The following is an 18,662-nucleotide window of genomic DNA, read 5'->3' as shown; positions in this document are numbered from 1 at the left end:
GACAGGTGTTCCACTCAGGCTTGGATGTCAAGAACCGGGGGGTGGCGTTTCTGGTGGGAAAGAGGGTGTCGTTCGTGGCGGCAGAAGTGGTGGCAGACAAGGAGGGCAGGTATGTGATGGTGAGGGGTAGGTTGCAGGGAGAGAATGTGGTGCTGGTGAATGTGTATGCCCCGAATTGGGACGACGCGGGCTTTATGAGGCGCCTGCTGGGCCTCATCCCGGGACTGGAGGCAGGGGGCCTGATCATGGGAGGGGACTTTAATACGGTGTTGGACCCTGGGCTGGATAGATCGAGTTCCAGGACGAATAGGAGGCCGGCAGCGGCAGAGGTGTTAAGGGGGTTTATGGAGCAGATGGGAGGGGTAGACCCATGGAGATTTGGTAGGCCTAGGGCGAGGGAGTATTCTTTTTTCTCCCACGTCCACAGGGTGTACTCCAGGATAGACTTTTTCGTATTGAACAGGGGGCTGATACCGAGAGTGCAGGACACGGAGTACTCGGCCATTGCGATATCGGACCATGCACCACATTGGGTGGACGTGGAATTGGGGGAGGCGCGGGATCAGCGCCCGTTGTGGCGCCTGGATGTGGGGCTGTTGGCGGACGAAGAGGTGTGCAGAAGGGTTAGAACGGGCATTGAGAACTATCTGGGTACGAACGACACGGGTGAGGTGCAGGTGGGGACGGTCTGGGAGGCCCTGAAAGCAGTGATTAGAGGAGAGCTGATCTCCATAAGGGCACACAGAGAGAGGAAGGAGAGGCAGGAAATGGAGAGGCTGGTGGGGGAACTCCTAGAAGTAGATAGGAAATATGCGGCGGCACCAGAGGAGGGGCTACTGAGGGAGCGGCGCAGTTTACAGGCCAGGTTCGACCTACTGACCACTAGGAAGGCGGAGACGCAGTGGAGAAGGGCGCAGGGTGCGGCGTATGAGTACGGGGAAAAGGCGAGCAGGATGCTGGCACACCAGCTTCGTAAGCGAGATGCAGCCAGAGAGATTGGGGGAGTGAGAGAGAGGGGTGGGGACGTAGTGCAGAAGGGGCAAGAGGTGAATAGGGTCTTCAGGGACTTCTACAGGGAATTGTATAGGTCTGAACCGCCGAAGAGGAGAGGGGGAATGGAGAACTTTCTCGACAAATTGAGGTTCCCAAAGGTACAGGGGGAGCTGGTAGAAGGGTTGGGGGCGCCGATAGAGCTGCAGGAGCTAATTAAAGGGATAGGCCAGATGCAGGCGGGGAAGGCGCCGGGGCCGGATGGGTTCCCGGTGGAGTTTTACAGGAAATTTGTGGACTTGGTGGGCCCAGTGCTGGTGAGAGCCTTTAATGAGGCGCGCGAGGGGGGGGTTTTGCCCCCAACAATGTCGCAGGCCCTGATCTCCTTGATTTTGAAGCGGGACAAGGACCCGGTCCAGTGCGGGTCCTACAGGCCTATCTCCCTCTTAAATGTAGATGCCAAGCTGTTAGCAAAGGTCCTGGCAACCAGGATAGAGGATTGTGTGCCAGGGGTAATACATGAAGACCAGACGGGGTTCGTGAAGGGACGCCAACTTAACACAAATGTCCGGAGATTGTTAAACGTGATCATGATGCCGGCAGTGGAGGGGGAGGCGGAGATAGTGGTAGCGCTAGACGCGGAGAAGGCATTCGATAGGGTGGAGTGGGAATACTTGTGGGAGACGTTGGAAAGGTTTGGGTTTGGGGAGGGATTTATCAAGTGGGTAAAGTTGCTCTATTCGGCCCCGATGGCGAGTGTGGTAACAAACGGGAGGAGGTCAGAATATTTTGGGCTCCATCGAGGTACTAGGCAGGGATGTCCCCTATCCCCCTTACTCTTTGCATTAGCGATTGAACCGTTAGCGATGGCACTGAGGGGTTCAGGGGGGTGGAGGGGACTGACAAGGGGAGGGGAGGAGCATCGGGTCTCGCTCTATGCGGATGACCTGTTGCTGTATGTGGCAGACCCGGAGGGGGGAATGCCGGAGGTTATGGAAATACTAGCGGAGTTCGGGGACTTTTCGGGATATAAATTAAATCTGGGGAAAAGTGAGGTCTTTGTAATACACTCGGGAGACCAGGGGGAGGGAATTGGGAGGCTCCCCTTTAAAAGAGCAGTAAAAAGTTTCAGGTACTTGGGGGTGCAGGTGGCAAAGAACTGGGGGACCCTCCACAAGCTGAACTTCTCTAGGCTGGTGGAACAGATGGAGGAGGAGTTTAAGAGGTGGGACATGGTGCCGCTGTCGCTGGCAGGGAGGGTGCAGTCAGTTAAAATGACGGTCCTCCCGAGGTTCTTGTTTTTGTTCCAGTGTCTGCCCATCTTCCTCCCCAGGGCCTTTTTCAAGAAGGTAACGAGTAGTATCATGGGGTATGTGTGGGCACATGGCACCCCGAGAGTTAGAAGGGTCTTTTTGGAGCAGAGTAGGGATAGTGGAGGGCTGGCGTTACCCAATCTTTCAGGATATTACTGGGCGGCAAATGCATCGATGGTACGAAAGTGGATGATGGAAGGGGAGGGGGCAGCCTGGAAGCGTATGGAGAGGGCGTCCTGTGGCAACATAAGCTTAGGGGCACTGGTAACGGCACCATGGCCGCTCCCTCTCACGAGGTATACCACGAGCCCGGTGGTGGCGGCCACCCTCAAGATCTGGGGGCAGTGGAGGCGACACAGGGGGGAAGTGGGGGGTTTGATAAGGGCACCACTAAGAGGGAACCACAGATTTGCACCGGGAAATACAGGAGGGGGATTTCTGAGCTGGCAGAGGGTGGGCATTAGGCAACTGAAGGACTTGTTTATAGAGGGGAGGTTTGCGAGCTTGGGAGAGCTGGAGGAGAAATTCGGGCTCCCCCCGGGGAACACGTTCAGGTACCTCCAAGTGAAGGCATTTGCCAGACGACAGGTAGAGGGGTTTCCCGTGCTTCCCGACAGGGGGGCGAGTGATAGGGTGCTATCAGGGGTCTGGGTCGGGGAGGGGAAGATCTCGGACATTTATAAGATTATGCAGGAGGTGGAGGAGGTACCAGTAGTGGAGTTGAAAGACAAGTGGGAGGTAGAGCTGGGGGAACAGATAGAGGATGGGACATGGGCAGACGCCCTAGAGAGGGTCAACTCGTCGTCGTCATGTGCGAGACTGAGTCTCATTCAATTTAAGGTACTGCATAGAGCCCACATGACGGGGACAAGGATGAGTCGGTTTTTCGGGGGTGAAGACAGGTGTGTCAGATGTTCGGGAAGCCCTGCGAATCATGCACACATGTTTTGGGCATGTCCGGCACTGGAGGAGTTCTGGAAGGGGGGTGGCAGGGACGGTGTCGAGAGTGGTGGGGTCCAGGGTCAAGCCAGGATGGGGACTTGCGATCTTCGGGGTTGGGGTAGAGCCGGGGGTACAGGAGGCGAGGGAGGCTGGAATAGTAGCCTTTGCGTCCTTGGTGGCTCGGAGGAGGATCTTGATTCAGTGGAGGGACGCAAGACCTCCAAGTGTTAACACCTGGTTAAACGACATGGCAAACTTCATCCAATTGGAAAGAATCAAATTCGCCCTGAGAGGGTCGGTGCAGGGGTTTTTCAGGCGATGGCAACCCTTCCTGGACCTCTTAGATCAGAGATAGAAACTGAGGTCGTGACAGCAGCAACCGGGAGGGGAGGGGAGGGCGGGAGGGAGGGGGGGGGGGAGGGTGTGGGGGAGGGGAGAGGGGGGGATAGCAACGAAGGAAACACGGTATCGGTGGTGTCACGGGCAAGGCCTGCCCGAGGACACTGCCAGAAATGACAAGATGGTCGGGCGGCCGGTTCGTCGGCGGGGGGGGGGGAGGCGGGGGGGGGCACGCGGGTAGGGGGTGGGGGGGATTCTTGTTAAGTAGGGGGGTTTGACTTTGTTTTGATATAATTCAAATGTAGGGGGGGTTAAAATGTTTGTACTCTGAAAAATTTCTTCAATAAAAAGTATTTAAAAAAAAAAAAAGAGTGTTAATAATTATAGGATTATCACACAGAGAGGAGGAGAAATTTCTTCACACTGACACTGGTGAGCCAGCGGAATTCATTACCAGATGAAGTAGTTGAGGCCAGAACATTAGGGGCTGGATTCTCTGTTCCTGAGGCTGAGTGTCGATGCCAACGGAGGATCCATGGTGTTTCTCGATGGGAAAATCGGTACAAAACCCACACCGATTCTGCTACCGGTGAGGGGCTAGCACTGCCGCCGCATGAAACACCCACGGAGCGCGTGGTAAACGGTTGGAGAATGGCCGGGTCCGTGCTGCACATGCGCAGGGCTGACGAGCTGCAGTCGCGCACATGCCTACACCCCCAAACATGAACCGATCGCGCTAGAAAAGATGGCGCTGGCTGTGCTGGACCGCGTACCCGCCCATCTCAACCCCACAGCCCACCTCCTGGCCAGCCCCCACCACAACCCCCCAGCCCTGACAGATGACGCCCCCCCCCCCCCATGCAGCAGTACAGATCTCAGCCAAGTGTGGCGGTGCTAGACACTGTCCGCACACCCACTCTCTCTCTCTCCGCAGCCACCTTGCCAGGCTCACGACTGCTGAGACCACACGTGGCTCGTGCCATCGGGAACTCTGCCCATCGGAGGCAGAGCATCGTGGGTGGGCTCGCTAATGACATTCCAACGGGGTTGCGACTGCATCTCGATGTCGCCGATTTGGAGGAGGGTGGGGGGGGGGGGGGGGGTTGTGCATTGTGACCCAGTGTCAAACCGCACCTGCCGCGATTTCAGCGCCGGGAGCCATTCTCCGCCCGATCGCCGTTCCCGATTTCAGCGTCGGGCAACCGTCGGAGAATCCCACCCTATATGTTTTCAAGAAGCAGTTAGACATAGCACTTAGGGCGAAGGGGATCAAAGGCTATGGGGAAAAAGCGGGATTAGGCTATTGAGTTGGACGATCAGCCATGATCATAATGAATAGTGGAGTAGGTTCAAAGGGCCAAATGGCCTCCCTCTGCTCTTATTTTCTACGTTTCTATGTTTTTTTGCAATAAACTTAGAATACCCAATTCATTTTTTCCAATTAAGGGGCAATTTAGTGTGGCCAATCCACCTACCCTTTAGGTTGTGGGGGCGAAACCCACGCAAACATGGGGAGAATGCGCAAACTCCACACGGACAGTGACCCAGAGCCGGGAACGAACCTGGGATATGTTTTTATGTTAACAGAACTTGCCTTAAAGTCACCATGAAACAACCAGACCTGCAGAGGAAAAACTAACTGGTCTGCTTCAATATTGAGCCAAATGGCGAAGGGTTCTTCCTAACCCAATCCTATATGAACCTTAAAAAGGCCAATCAACATTGCTTAATATTCAGGACATCCAAACCTCCCTTAGCCCCCGGGAGTTGGAGCTTAGCTAACTTAAGGTGAGGCTTCTTCTTGTTCCAGATAAATGAACTAATCATTCTGTTAATTTCCTTAACAACCCTAGCCGACAGGAGTACAGGCAGCATCTGCCGAGGATACAACAATCTAGGCAACACATTCATTTCTGTCAGGGCTATCCTTCCCATCCATGAATCTGGCAGGGCTGACCAACGAGCTAAGTCCCACTTAATAGACGCAATCAACCGAGGGAAATTAGCCCCATATAACTGCCCGAAGGAAGGGGTAATGGAAACACCCAGATACTTAAATCCCAAGGGGGGACCAGCGAAAGGGGAAATTAACGAGAGGAAGAGGTTTATCTCTGAACTCATCCACCGGCTTGGCCTCAAATTCAGCAAAATGGATCGTATAACCGGAGAGGGCACTAAATCTATCCAAGACACCAATTATGGCAGGAACCTTTACAGGAAGATATAGACGGGATGGTCAAATGGGCAGATAGTGGAATATGGAATTTATCCCTCTAAATTGTGAGGTGGTACACTTTGGAAGGAGTAATTTGACAATCAATGTTCAATGAATGGCCTGACACTGGGAAGTTCTGAGGAACAAAAGGACCTTGGTGTGTTTGTCCATAGACCACTGAAAGCAGGGCAGGTTAATAGGGTGGTGAAAAAGGCACATGGGACACATGCCTTTTTCAATCGAGATATAGATTACAAAGGTAGGGCGGTCATGTTGGAGTGGTATAGAATTTGATGGGGCCACAGCTGGAGCAGTTCTGGTCGGCAAGGATGTGATTGCATTGGAGGGGGTACAGAGGAGATTTACCAGAATGCCTGGGATGGGACATTTAAGTTATGACGAGAGGTTGGATAGGCTTAGATTGTTTTTGTTGGAGCAGAGAAGACTGAGGGGCGACCTGATCGAGGTGGACAGGATTGTGAGGGGCATGGACAGGGTGGATAGTGAGCTGCTTTTCCCTTGGTTGAAGGGTCAGTTACGAGGAGACACAAGTTCGAGGTGAGGGGCAGGAGGTTTAGGGGGGATTTGAGGAAAAACGTTTTTACCCAGAGGGTGGAGATGGTCTGGAATGCACTGCCTGGGAGGGTGGTAGAGGCGGGTTGCCTCACATCCTTTAAAAAGGTACCTTGAAGAGGACTTGGCACAACATTCAAGGCTATGGGCCAAATGGGATTAGGTAGGTAGGTCAGGTGTTTTTCACATGTCGGTGCAAACTCGATGGGCTGAAGGGCCTCTTCTGTACTGCGTACTTTTGTGATTCTATGAACCGAGACACCCAGGTTCGACACAAACACGGCAGCACGGTAGCATTGTGGATAGCACAATTGCTTCACAGCTCCAGGGTCCTAGGTTCGATTCCGGCTTGGGTCACTGTCTGTGCGGAGTCTGCACATCCTCCCCGTGTGTGCGTGGGTTTCCTCCGGGTGCTCCGGTTTCCTCCCACAGTCCAAAGATGTGCAGGTTAGGTGGATTGGCCATGATCAATTGCCCTTAGTGTTCAAAACACACACTTAGTGTTGGGTGGGGTTACTGGGTTATGAGGATAGGGTAGAAGTGTTGACCTCGCTTAGGGTGGTCTTTCCAAGAGCCGGTGCAGACTCGATGGGCTGAATGGCCTCCTACTGCACTGTAAATTCTATGATAATCTATGAAACTGCCGCACATTATCCGCATAAAGCGTGATCTTGTGCTGCCTCGCCCTCACATTCTAGTCCTGATATTAGGGGATGTTTTTCTAATGGCCTCCGCCAGTGGCTCAATAGCTGGTGCAAACAACAAAGGAGATAGAGGGCACCCCTGTCTAGTCCCTCTCTGGAGCCCACAATTCTTCGACCATAAACAGTTTGTGAGCACAGCTGCCACAGGCCAATGATCCAACTCTTGAATCCACTTAATGTAATCCTCGCCCAACCCGAATCTCGTAACGTATACATCAAATAATTCCATTCAACCGATCAAAAGCCTTTCCACGTCCAGGGGGACGCCCAGCCCATCTAATGCCTGCTTCTGAAGAGCTTGAATAACATTCAGCAATTCTCTAACATTATTGCTGGAGAATCTGCCCTGAATAAACCCAGTCTGGTTTCTCCCGAACAACCGTCGGAAGGATATCCTTCAGCCTTTTTGCCAGAACCTTAGACAACAGTCTCAGGTCAACATTCAGGTGGGAAATTGGCCTGTAAGAGGCACCTTCCTCCGGACTTGGAAATATGTCGGCTGTTCCTTCGCTGTCGCTGCGTCCAAATCTTGGAACTCCCTCCCTAACAGCACTGTGGGTGCACCTACACAACAGGGACTGCAGCGGTTCGAGAAGGCAGCTCACCACCACCTCCTCAAGGGCAATTCGGGATGGGCAACAAACGCTGGCCTAGCCAGTGGCGTCCACACCAGACGTAAGAATTTTTAAAAACTCTGACTCAGTTGAAACATATGAAGTGACAGGAAAAGGCAAGTACAGTTCAGTGGGGAACAGTTCAGCCTGCTGCAGAGAGCTAGATTCTGAGGAGGACAGGGATGAAGTTAAAAATGTCACTGGCAGCACGGTGGCTCAGTGGTTAGCACTGCAGTCTCATGGTGCCGAGGTCCCAGGTTCGATCCCGGCTCTGGGTCACTGTCCATGTGGAGTTAGCACATTCTCCCAGTGTTTGCGTGCGTTTCACCCCAACAACCCAAAGATGTGCAGGGTAGGTGGATTGGCCACGTTAAATTGCCCCTTAATTGGAAAAAATGAATTGGGTATTCTAAAATTTTTTTTTTAAATTTCGGGAACATACTGAAAGAGTTAATGAAGTTGGAATTCGAAAATAATCTGTGGAAATATTATTTCAGCAGAAGTGTTTTCAATCTAGAAACATGCTCCCAAGAGAGACATTGGAAGAGGGAGTGCTGATTAATTTGAAACCTGCCATGTGGATTTGCATTTGCAAGTATCACATGGCTTGAGAGGAACAGATTACTTGTGGTTGCCAGAGTTCTCGACCACTGGGACGTTTTCCTCACCTCATGTCTGTTTCAGTGGTAGAATAATTGTGATTGATCGTTTGGATTTGGCAACAAATCCGATTTTGTTGCATCATGTCACTACCAGGATGGCGGAAGGAAAACTGGACGGATTTTGCTCTTTTTCTATATTTTTAATCACTGCTCTGTTAAATGCCGTGGCAGCAGCCAATGTCATTTACTGCAAGCTTCTCCCAATCGGGTTAATGTGTGTTTGAGGTTACATCAGGTTTGCCATCTGTTACTGTCACTGCCATGCCTAAACCTTCATTAAGGACATGTCACAATGCCTTAATAAACAGATGTCTCAATATTTAATCTCTGCTCGGCTCTTCCATGCTCAAAACAGCTGCACTTCAAAAAAAAGACAATCAGAGATACATGCCGCAAGGGTCTTCATTAGGATTCAGATCGCTCGGAATTACAGCCATGCTCTATTCTGCCATGGTGACTCCGCTTCCTAAGGAACCTGATTGGCTGTGAAGGGCTTTGAAACATCAAGGCTGTATCATATAAATGCTCACTGCCCTTCTAACCGTGCTCCCTCCCAACCCTGCAAACTGCTGATGCCTTTTCTGCCCGTTTAGCCGTTGGTTTGTGCGACACAGACTCCTTCCCGTTTTTCTCCTGCTAGTAAAGCACGAGTGGAAAAGTGAGCTTTAAATGTGATCGAAGCAAATTACAGCGGATGCTGGAATCTGAAACAAAAGCAGAAAATACTGGGCAATCTCAGCAGGCCTGACAGCAGCTGTGGAGAGAGAACGGAGCCAATGTCTCAAGTCCAGATGACTCTTTGTCAAAGTCGATTCGCCAGTAAAATAATTAATTACTGCACATGATTCAAGGTTAAAACAAAAACATCGCAAAACATGTGGGACAGGCAGAGTGCACTGATGAGTTTAAAAGGCTATAACCTGTAAATATAGCATAGATAAGGGCCGGGATTCCCCGACCCTGCATCGGGTCGGAGAATCCCCGGGGGGGAGGCACGAATCCCGCCAGGCCGCCGGCTTCCCTATTCTCCGGCGCTGGCGGGATCGCTGCCATGCCACTCGGGGGCCGTTGACAGCGCCCACCATCCCCCCCGCCGATTCTCCTGGCCCCGATGGGCCGAGTGGCCGACAAGTTATGCCCAGTCCCGCCGGCGTGGATTACTCACCTCAAAGGTGAGTGTGCGGGGGCTGTCCTGGAGGGGGGGGGAGGGGGCAGGGGGATCTGACCCTGGGGGGGGGGGACACGGTGGCCGGTCTGCAATCGGGGCCTACCAATCGGCGGGGTGGCTGGTTCCTTGGGAGCCTACTTTACTCCACGTCAGGCCCCTGTAGGGCTCCCCCATATTGCCCGGGGGCCGGTGCGGAGACGGCCCGTTCCGCGCATGCGCGAAATCGCGCGGGCCGTTCCACGCCAACTGGAGCTGCGGGAACCACTCCGGCGGCAACCTAGCCCCCTAGAAAGGGGAGAATTCCACACTTTCGGGGGCCGTTGATGCCGGAGTTGTTGGTGCCGGTTTTCACACCGGGGACATAGCCCCATTATTGGAGAATCCCGCCCAAGGAGTCACCAAATAATATATCTTTTTTTCCAGCTCATTTGGATTTCACAGAGGAACTCAGCGCCCCTAACCCGTGATTCATTCACCTGATTCCTATATTGACCTTTTGACCCCCTTAATTTCCTGTTAAGCTGAGGTTTCCATTCATCACACTGCGGCAGAGTTTGGTGCTGGACAGGTCAGCCGAACAATACGAAAGGTATTCCTGGTCTCCAGCAGAAAAATCAAGGGATCTGGAGATCAGGGGGAATTCAGGTCAAAGATCACCCGGGTTCACTGGCCAGTCCTGTTTGCCTCGTGTACAAAAGACCTCGACCGACATTCCAGTGCAGGACTGAGGGAGAGCTGCACTGTCAGATGTGCCATCTTTTGGAAGGGACATTAAAACGTGACTCAATCTGCCTGTTCGGGTGGATGTAAAAGATCCCATGGCACTGTTTTGAAGAAGAATTATCCCCAGTGTCCTGGCCAATATTTATCTCTCTATCAACACAAAAGTAAACATATTATCTGGTCATTATCATCGTGCTGTCTGTGGGAGTTTACAAATTGGTTACTGTGTTTCTTAGTGATCACACTTCAGAAAGTACTTCATTGGCTGTAAAATGCCGAGACATCAGATATAAATGCAACTCTTTCTATTTTTATGCCAGGCCTCTCTGATGCTCAGGGTGTTACTGATGGCCAATTTGGCTGAAGAACCCAGTGACAATACAGCTGTGCCAGTTATTAGGACAAGCAGGGCCCTGCCTCGAACTGCTGAAGTGAAGTTTGCATTAAGTTTGTCATGCAGTTGTTCTATTGTACAGTTGGCAGACCAGAAAGCACAGGTGAAGCGCTGGCAAGGGAGAGGACTGGGCGGCACGGTGGTCAGCATTGCTGTCTCACAGCGCCACGGATCCGGGTTCAAATTCCAGCCTCGCCTGTGTGGAGTCTGCACGCTCTCCCAGTGTCTGCGTGTGGGTTTCCTCCGGTTTCCTCCCGCAGTCCAAAGGTGTGCAGGTTAGGGGGATTGGCCATGCTAAATTGCCTCTCGTGTCCAAAGGTGTGCAGACTCGGTGGGGTTACAGGGTTAGGGTGGGGAAGAGGGCCTAGGTAGGGTGCTCTTCCAGAGGGCCAGTGCAGACTCGATGGGCAAAATGACCTCTTTCTGCACTGTAGGAATTATATGCCTATGTCTAGTCCTGAGCAGCTTCTTATCTCGAATAATCATAGAAACACAGAAGCAGGCCATTCTGCACATCGTGCCCATGCTGGCTCTCTGCTAGACCAATTCACCTGTTGCCCCACCCCACTTTTCGCATTGGCCGTACAAATGTTGCTTTTCTAGAGCATGATGGAATTCCCCTTTTTGTAAAATAAATTTACAGTACCCAATTCATTTTTTTTCCAATTAAGGGACAATTTAGCGTAGCCAATCCACCCACCCTGCACCTCTTTTGAGTTGTGGGGGTGAGACCCAAGCAAACACGAGGAGAATGTGCAGACTCCAAATGGACAGTGTCCCGGGGCCAGGATCGAACCCGGGTCCTCGGCGGCGAGAGGCAGCAGTGCTATGAATTCTCCATTTAAAAGAGAATCAAGGCGTGTTACAGTGCACGCGGAAACACAGCACATTCTGTAGCTGAGCTTCTCTCAGCCCAAACTGTTACTAAACAATTGCAGGTTGGGGTAAAAATAATCGGCAGAGAGATTTAACATCCTAGTTGTTATTAAGCTTATCAGGCTTTGTGCTCACAATCCAGGAAAGCCAGCTTACCAAGTTTGGAGATCCGATTGGCTGACAAGTTGAGCACTGTGAGAAGCTTGAGTGAGGCGAGGGGAGTGAGGTTTGAGATGTTGTTTCCTGATAAGTCCAGTCGCTCCAGGTTTACACAGTCTCCAATGCATCCAAGGTTGCAAATCCCTGCGGCGAGCAACACCACAAATATTAAGATCAAAGCAAATTACTGCAGATACAGGAATCCGGAACAAAAACAGAAAATATGGGGCAATCTCATCTGTGGAGAGAGAACGGAGCTAATGTTTCGAGTCGGGATGACAAGTTGAGCAGAGCTTTGACAAAGAGCCATCCAGACTCAAGACGTTAGCTCTCTTCTGTCTCCACATATACTGCAAGACCTGCTGAGATCGGCCAGTATTTACCGTTTTTGTTACCACAAATATTAATTCTTTTTGCACTCATTCTTGGCAAACCCTCAAACTTGAAAGAAACGTTCTTCTGTCTTGGCTATTTTAAAATTTTGGATTTGCTTTTCAAATATTTGATTAATAATTAGTTGATATTGCAGAGTGAAGGATAGTCTCATTTTCTCAAAGAAACTTGACCACCAAAATCCAGCTGTGTACTGTTGAAAGCTGAGACAAGAACTTAGTATTCATTGTTTCAAAATAAAATGCCTGCAAGATGGGAGCCAATGTGGCATTCGGCAGTGGTGGGACTATGTCGGACCTGTTCGATAACACAAGCTCCTCATTTACGCCTTGCCATCCTGACATGCTTAGTCACATGACTAGCGCCGGCATGGAGGGCTGAATGGTCTCCTTCTGTGCCGAATTTACTGCCTTCCTGCCCCCTCTCCCGTGCTCCGAAAGCTCGTGTTTGAAACAAACCTGTTGGACTTTAACCTGGTGTTGTAAGACTTCTTACTGTGCTCACCCCAGTCCAACGCCGGCATCTCCACATCAAGAAAAACAAAGGGAGGGAGCAGAAGAGAGACAAGCCGAAGAGAGAGAGGGAAAGGGTGGGCTTCTTAAAAAATGTAATCAGAAATTATTCGACAAGGGTAAGCGGTTGAGGGATTGGATTGGATTTGTTTATTGTCACGTGTACCAAGGTACAGTGAAAAGTATTTTTCTGCAAGCAGCTCAACAGATCATTCAGTACATGGGAAGGAAAGGGAATCTTCTTGTTCCCACACTGATGAGCTGGAAAGAAGAAGCGAGCAGTTCATTACTAGAATTTTAGCACAATACGTTGCTGGTTATGGGGTTACATCACTCTAAAAACTCAGCATGTTACCACAGATAAAATTGGTTTACCTGCAGATTTATTCAGCCACATATTTAAAACAGCAGTGAGAGGGTATAATGTCTATTTAAATATTAAACACAGGTATAGTGCACGCATCCTTAATTAACAACCTGATAATTACAGTAATAATTAGACTTTTGGCTGAAAAAAACAGAAGCCACATCTGCCAGCTCGCAGGGACATAAAAGATCATGTGGCGTTAGTCAAACAAAGGGAAGCAGGCTTCTCGTTGTCATGGACAACATTTAACCCTCAACCACCATCTCAAAACACACATTATCTGCCTGGTTTTAACTCTGGAGTGGATGTAAATCTAGTTTTTGCCTGCAACACGCCACTCAATTTCAAGCACTAATCTATTGATTGTAGAGTTCTCTGGGAAGCGATGGAGGTACAAGACACGAGAGTACATACTGGCAACTGCGTTACTTGAATGAGCAACATATTAATGCGATACTGAAACTAGTTTTGCTCAGGGGATTAACCCAGAGCCTTGTTCATAAGGAATTGGAGCAGTCGCAAATATTCAGCAGTTTGATAGGATTTGAGAGAGTTGCCCCAATTACCCTTCTACTCACCAACATTCTTCAGCTTCAGGAGCATAATTGACTCCAGGTCAAATTGTCCGGTTTTTGACTTGAGCATCTGCGCCGTGATTTTTACATTTTGATCTCCTGAAAGAAAACAGAAAGAGAAAAGAAATGTGAGGCAAGCGCAGGCCCGGTGTGAGTAAGGAGGGCATTGGTCAGAGATGCTAAGACGTTAGGGATGGCGGGACGAGTCCAGGTCACCTGGTCAATAGTAATAACCTTTATTAGTGTCACAAGTAGGCTTACATCAACACCGCAATGAAGTTACTGTGAAAAGCCGCTAGTCGCCATACTACGGCGCCTGTTCGGGTACACAGAGGACGGATTCAGAATGTCCAATTCACCTAACAAACCTATCTTTCGGAACTTGTGGGAGGAAACTGGAGCACCCGGAGGAAACCCACGCAGACACGGGGAGAACGTGTAGACTCCGCTCAGACAGGGACCCAAGTCATGAATCACCCAATGCCGTAATCGAACCCGGGTCCCTGCCGCTGTGAAGCAGCAGTGCTAACCACTGTGCTGCCCAAAGAGGGGGGCCAGGGTGAGAGGGACTGTGTGGGGGTCAGGTGGCCAGAGTGGTTTGTCAGGGCGAGGTGGCCGGAGGCGAGGGGTGTGTTTCGCGGTCAGGGTGCAGGTTGGGTGAGGTGTTTGGGGACAGAGGGAGGCAGTGTCAGGGTTAGGAAGCTGGGGAGAGCGGGGTGAGGTGACGGTGGCTGGGGTCAAGGGTCAGTGAGTGTGCAGTCAAGGGTCAGAGAGGTTCTGGGGTCAGTGACTGGGGCTGTTCAAGGGTCATGTGTTTAGAGCGGGTTCCAGGGTCAGAGGGTAAGCAAGGGTCAGGTGCTGAGATAGGGTCACGTGGCCAGGGTGGGGGCAAGCGTCAGGGAGAGAGGGACAAGGGTCAGGGAGGGACAAGGGTCAGGGAGGGAGGGACAAGGGTCAGGGAGGGAGGGACAAGGGTCAGGGAGGGAGGGACAAGGGTCAGGGAGGGAGGGACAAGGGTCAGGGAGGGCGGGGAGTTGGGCCGGGGGGGTGCGGTTTAATGGTGAAAGATTCTCTCAGCAGTGCCGGCAGCCAGCGACAAACTCACTCCCCTCCCGGCCCGCGGCCTCCATCGCCGGCCCTGGACCCGTCGCCGGGGTAACCGCTGTCGGCCGAGAGGCCGGCGATACTGTCGCAAAATAGAACTTCACGACCGTCAAGCCGGGCGGCCGCCGCTGGGGTTGCCAACCCTCCCGGACTGGCCCCATTGTTCAAGGCGGGAGAGTCCCCAGAAGCCAACGGCCAGGGAGGTGGCCAGTTGGCAACTTGACAATGTGATTTTTCCAACCATAACGAGTGAGATTCCCAAATTTTGGATTTTATAAATCAAAATTCTCAACACAAACAATTAGAAAAAGGAACAAGGACAGGAGTTGACCAGACTTTGTGTCCAGCTCAACCATGACCCATCTTCCACTTCAAACATTTTCTATTTATCCTTCAGAATCCGTCCACCTCAAACTCTCTACTTCGGACATCTTCAATGATTCACCATCCACTGCCCGCTGGTGTAGAAATTCCAAAGATTCGCAACCCTTCGAGTGAAGAAATTCCTCTTCCCCTCAGCCCTTATCCCAAGACTCTGCTCTCCTCTCGTTGAATGTCCTCTCCGAGCGTACTGCCGCAGAGCTGGAGATAAGGCCACAAGGCACAGGAGCAGAATTAGGCCACTCGGCCTAACAGGTCTGCTCTGCCATTCAATCATGGGTGGCACAGTGGTTAGCACTGCTGCCTCACTGCACCAGGGACCCGGGTACGATTCTGGCCTCAGGTGACGGTGTGGAGTTTGCACGTTCTCCCCGTGTCCATGTGGATTTCTTCTGGGTGCTCCCGCTTTCCTCCCAGTCCAAAGATGTGCAGGTTAGGTGGATTGGCCATGATAAATTGGTGTCCAAAGGTTAGGTGGGGTAACTGGGTTATGGGGATTGGTTGGAGGCATGGGCTTAAGTAGGATGTTCTTTCCAAGGGCTGCTGCAAACTCGATGGGCCGAATGGCCTCCTGCGATGTAAGGATTCTATGATATGTGATGCTCGATCAATGACTCCAGAAGCGAGATTGGACGACAATTGAAGGCTTTATTGTACTAGATGTTTCCCCCAGCAGCGCAGGTACAGAATGCAGTTGCTGGGCAGACACAAGCTCTTATACTCCGCCTTACTGGGTGGAACCAGCAGGCAGGCTTCACCAATGATACAGCAGTCTCAGATACCTCCCACACCAATGGTCTTACAGCATCAACCTGGGAACCGTAATACCCCAATACCGACTACCACATTCACCCCCTGTTAAAAAAAAGAGCCCGGCGGGGTGGTGGTCTCGCGTTATACAGTGGTAGAGGTTGAAGTTATGGTGGTACCCGGTATACATTAGCACAGTGTTTTGCCTCGTTACATGTCACAACTATTTACAGTATTTATTTACAATCAGAATGAAGCAATTTGTCGATCGGGGGCCCTGGTCGTCCTCTGCGATCATTGTAGCTTCGGTGGTGATGCAGGCGCTGGCTTGGGCATCCGTGGCTTCGGGAGCATGGCTTTGGTTTCTTCTGCAGCTTCATCACCCCTGGATGGGACCGGGAGTGCTCGTCAATCAGTTCTTTTTTGCGCCTTTTGACATCTTTACACAAAAGGCTCTCAAATTACACAAATCTGTCCACCAATAACCCCTGGGAACCGGCTTAAAAGGACCAAAAACCCAGGAACTCTAGCGGGAGCTACCTGATATGCGACCTCCTTCTACATGTCACTGTTCTTGCCTTTTGAAGGCTGCCTTAGGCAGTGAAATGCTGGTGTGATGTTTGAAAAGACATGTCAACTTGCTTCCTGTTGGGCTCTGGTGGAGCTCTTACCCTCTACCTGCATATCAGGGAGGTCCTTGTCTGAGATACACAGGCACTGATCTCCTGGTGATGTCCTCCCAAGCTAGTACGGTCAGGTTGGAAGGCCTCCTCCTGTTGCCATCTCTGGGGTAGAGGCCCTCCTGCAAGTCCTGGATTGCCTGGAGGAGTCTCCCCAGGGAGCTGTTGCTGAATTTGAGGGCCAAGGATAGCCTGGATCAACTCAGGACCTTTCTTGTCTTTGCTGCAACAAATCCTGCAGAGTGGGAACGTATATGTGGATATCATTTAACACGGCGCCCAGACGTTGAACCCCATGAGGTAATTTTGGGACGGACAAATCCCAGCTTGTTACAGGATGCAGCGAGCTGCTCGTTGCTGCAGAAGGAATGAGCTGAAAAGCGGGAAATCTGGCGTGAAAACCTCAGGCGGCGCAGCGGGAATCATGTGGATTTCCCTGCCCACCACTGCACACAGTGCTGGATATTACAGCTCCTCCCGCTTGTGGGATCCTCCGGTCTCGCCAAACTCAATGGACGTTTGAACGGCTCAACGCATTTTCCAGCCCCACCCTTGGTCTCCAGAAGGGAAATCTCCACCCCGCTTGTTGCAGACTAGCGCATCCTGATGTCCATGCTGAGGGACTCGCTAAAGCCTGGGGCAGCCGCTGCAAAGGCGTGGAGGGACAAGGATGGTGTCTAATGCCCTCTCGCTCCGAGGCTCTGGGAAGCACGTGAAACCTCTCAAATTGCCTGAACTGGAGAACGTTTGACACGAAACGTAAAATGTACATTGAGAATATAACTAAGGTCAAGTGTAGCGAGACACCACATCTACTCTGATGAATATAAGAAGTGGTCATATTTTATATTTGCAGTAATGTTATTAAAAACCGAGGTTAAAATTCTTGCAGACTATGGGTTGGATTCTCCGTTTCAGCAGCTAAGTGCCGGCTCAAATGGAGAATTTGTGGGAGGTTTACCACCAAAGAGTTGGTAGCAACCCCTCACTGATTCCGGGACTGGTGAGGGGCTGGCAGCGGCGCCAGGTGAAACTCTCACCAGTCTCCCCCAGCCCCTCGCGGAAGCCACCCCCGGGCCGGCAGCACAGATCCTGACTGAGTGCGGCACGCTGGACACAGTTCGCAGCTGCCCCACCGGGTTCCTGACTGCCGAGACCACAAGTCTCCTGCACCATTGGGAGCCCAGTCCATCGGGGGGCGGAGCATCGTAAGAGGGCCTGCAGATGACGCGCCAACGCCGTTGCAAGAGGCGCACGTCGTGATTACGCCATGTCTGAGGGGGCAGAGCATGGCTGACCAGCGTCAAACCTGCACCGGCTCTGACCTGGGCGTTAGAGGTGATTCTATGCCTGATCGCCGATTACAATATCGGCGTCGGGCAACAGAGAATCTCGCCCAGTATGTCTATCAGAGCTGTGATTAAGCGTAAGATAATCAGTGATCTTTGCAAGGCAAGTGTTTTGCTAATAGATATATAGTGCCATTTTACCTGTTTGCAGGTTGAGAACTAACATAATGTTGTAATAGTTTGAGCCTGGCTAAACAAATCAAGGCTTTTAACAAGAGACAAAAGAATGCTGTGTGCTTTGAGTGTAGCTGATGTAGCTAATGGGAGGGGCCAGGTCAGTCTGGACAAAGGCGTTGCTTCCAAAGCTGAGCAGAAGGTTTTCAGCTTGGTCCTAATAAAAGCTTTCTCTCATCAAGGACTCTGCACCAAGATAAGCAAGTAAATCCTGGTTGTTAACTTTATACATAAGTGGTATTTGAAATATATGGGTTGCCTAATTGGAATATGTAGGAGCATTTTAAGAGACTGAATATGAAGATGGCTTTCATGTGAAGGATTTCACTTCTAAATTACGGCTCAGCTAACATTTTTTTTTTATAAATTTAGATTACCCAATAATTTTTTCCAATTAAGGGGCAATTTAGCGTGGCCAATCCACCTACTCTGCACATTTTCGGGCTGTGGGGGCGAAACCCACGCAGACACGGGGAGAATATGCAAACTCCACACGGACAGTGACCCAGAGCCGGGATCGAACCTGGGACCTCAGCGCCGTGAGGCGGTTGTGCTAACCACTAGGCCACCGTGCTGCCCAAGGCTCAGCTAACATAAAGACTTGTGTAGACAGCAACTCGGGTTAAAGTGGGCCGTTATTTTTCTAGCTTGGCCAATGTACGTGGGAAAGCAATCTGGGGCAAGTTCTAGTACCAGCCTCCCCGA

At 51.3% G+C, this 18,662-nt stretch overlaps 1 protein-coding gene across 1 annotated transcript in view; it reads right to left on the bottom strand.

Annotated features, from left to right (window-relative positions):
• lrrc61 (leucine rich repeat containing 61) overlaps nucleotides 1-14,696 on the bottom strand; it is a 34,353-nt gene extending 19,657 nt beyond the window's left edge. Inside the window, exons 1-3 of the mRNA XM_038784433.1 lie at nucleotides 14,625-14,696; nucleotides 13,523-13,618; nucleotides 11,670-11,816 (exon numbers count right to left, since the gene is read on the bottom strand). Coding sequence (XP_038640361.1) covers nucleotides 11,670-11,816; nucleotides 13,523-13,618; nucleotides 14,625-14,649 — 268 coding nt within the window. The 5' untranslated portion in view covers nucleotides 14,650-14,696. The remainder of the gene's footprint in view (nucleotides 1-11,669; nucleotides 11,817-13,522; nucleotides 13,619-14,624) is intronic.
• Between the last annotated feature and the right edge of the window lie 3,966 nt (nucleotides 14,697-18,662).

The sequence above is a fragment of the Scyliorhinus canicula genome, chromosome 24 (genome assembly GCF_902713615.1).
Source record: "Scyliorhinus canicula chromosome 24, sScyCan1.1, whole genome shotgun sequence".
NCBI lineage: Eukaryota > Metazoa > Chordata > Chondrichthyes > Carcharhiniformes > Scyliorhinidae > Scyliorhinus > Scyliorhinus canicula.
The sequence above is the reverse complement of the archived record's forward strand: the minus strand, read 5'-3'. Positions and strand labels throughout refer to the sequence as shown.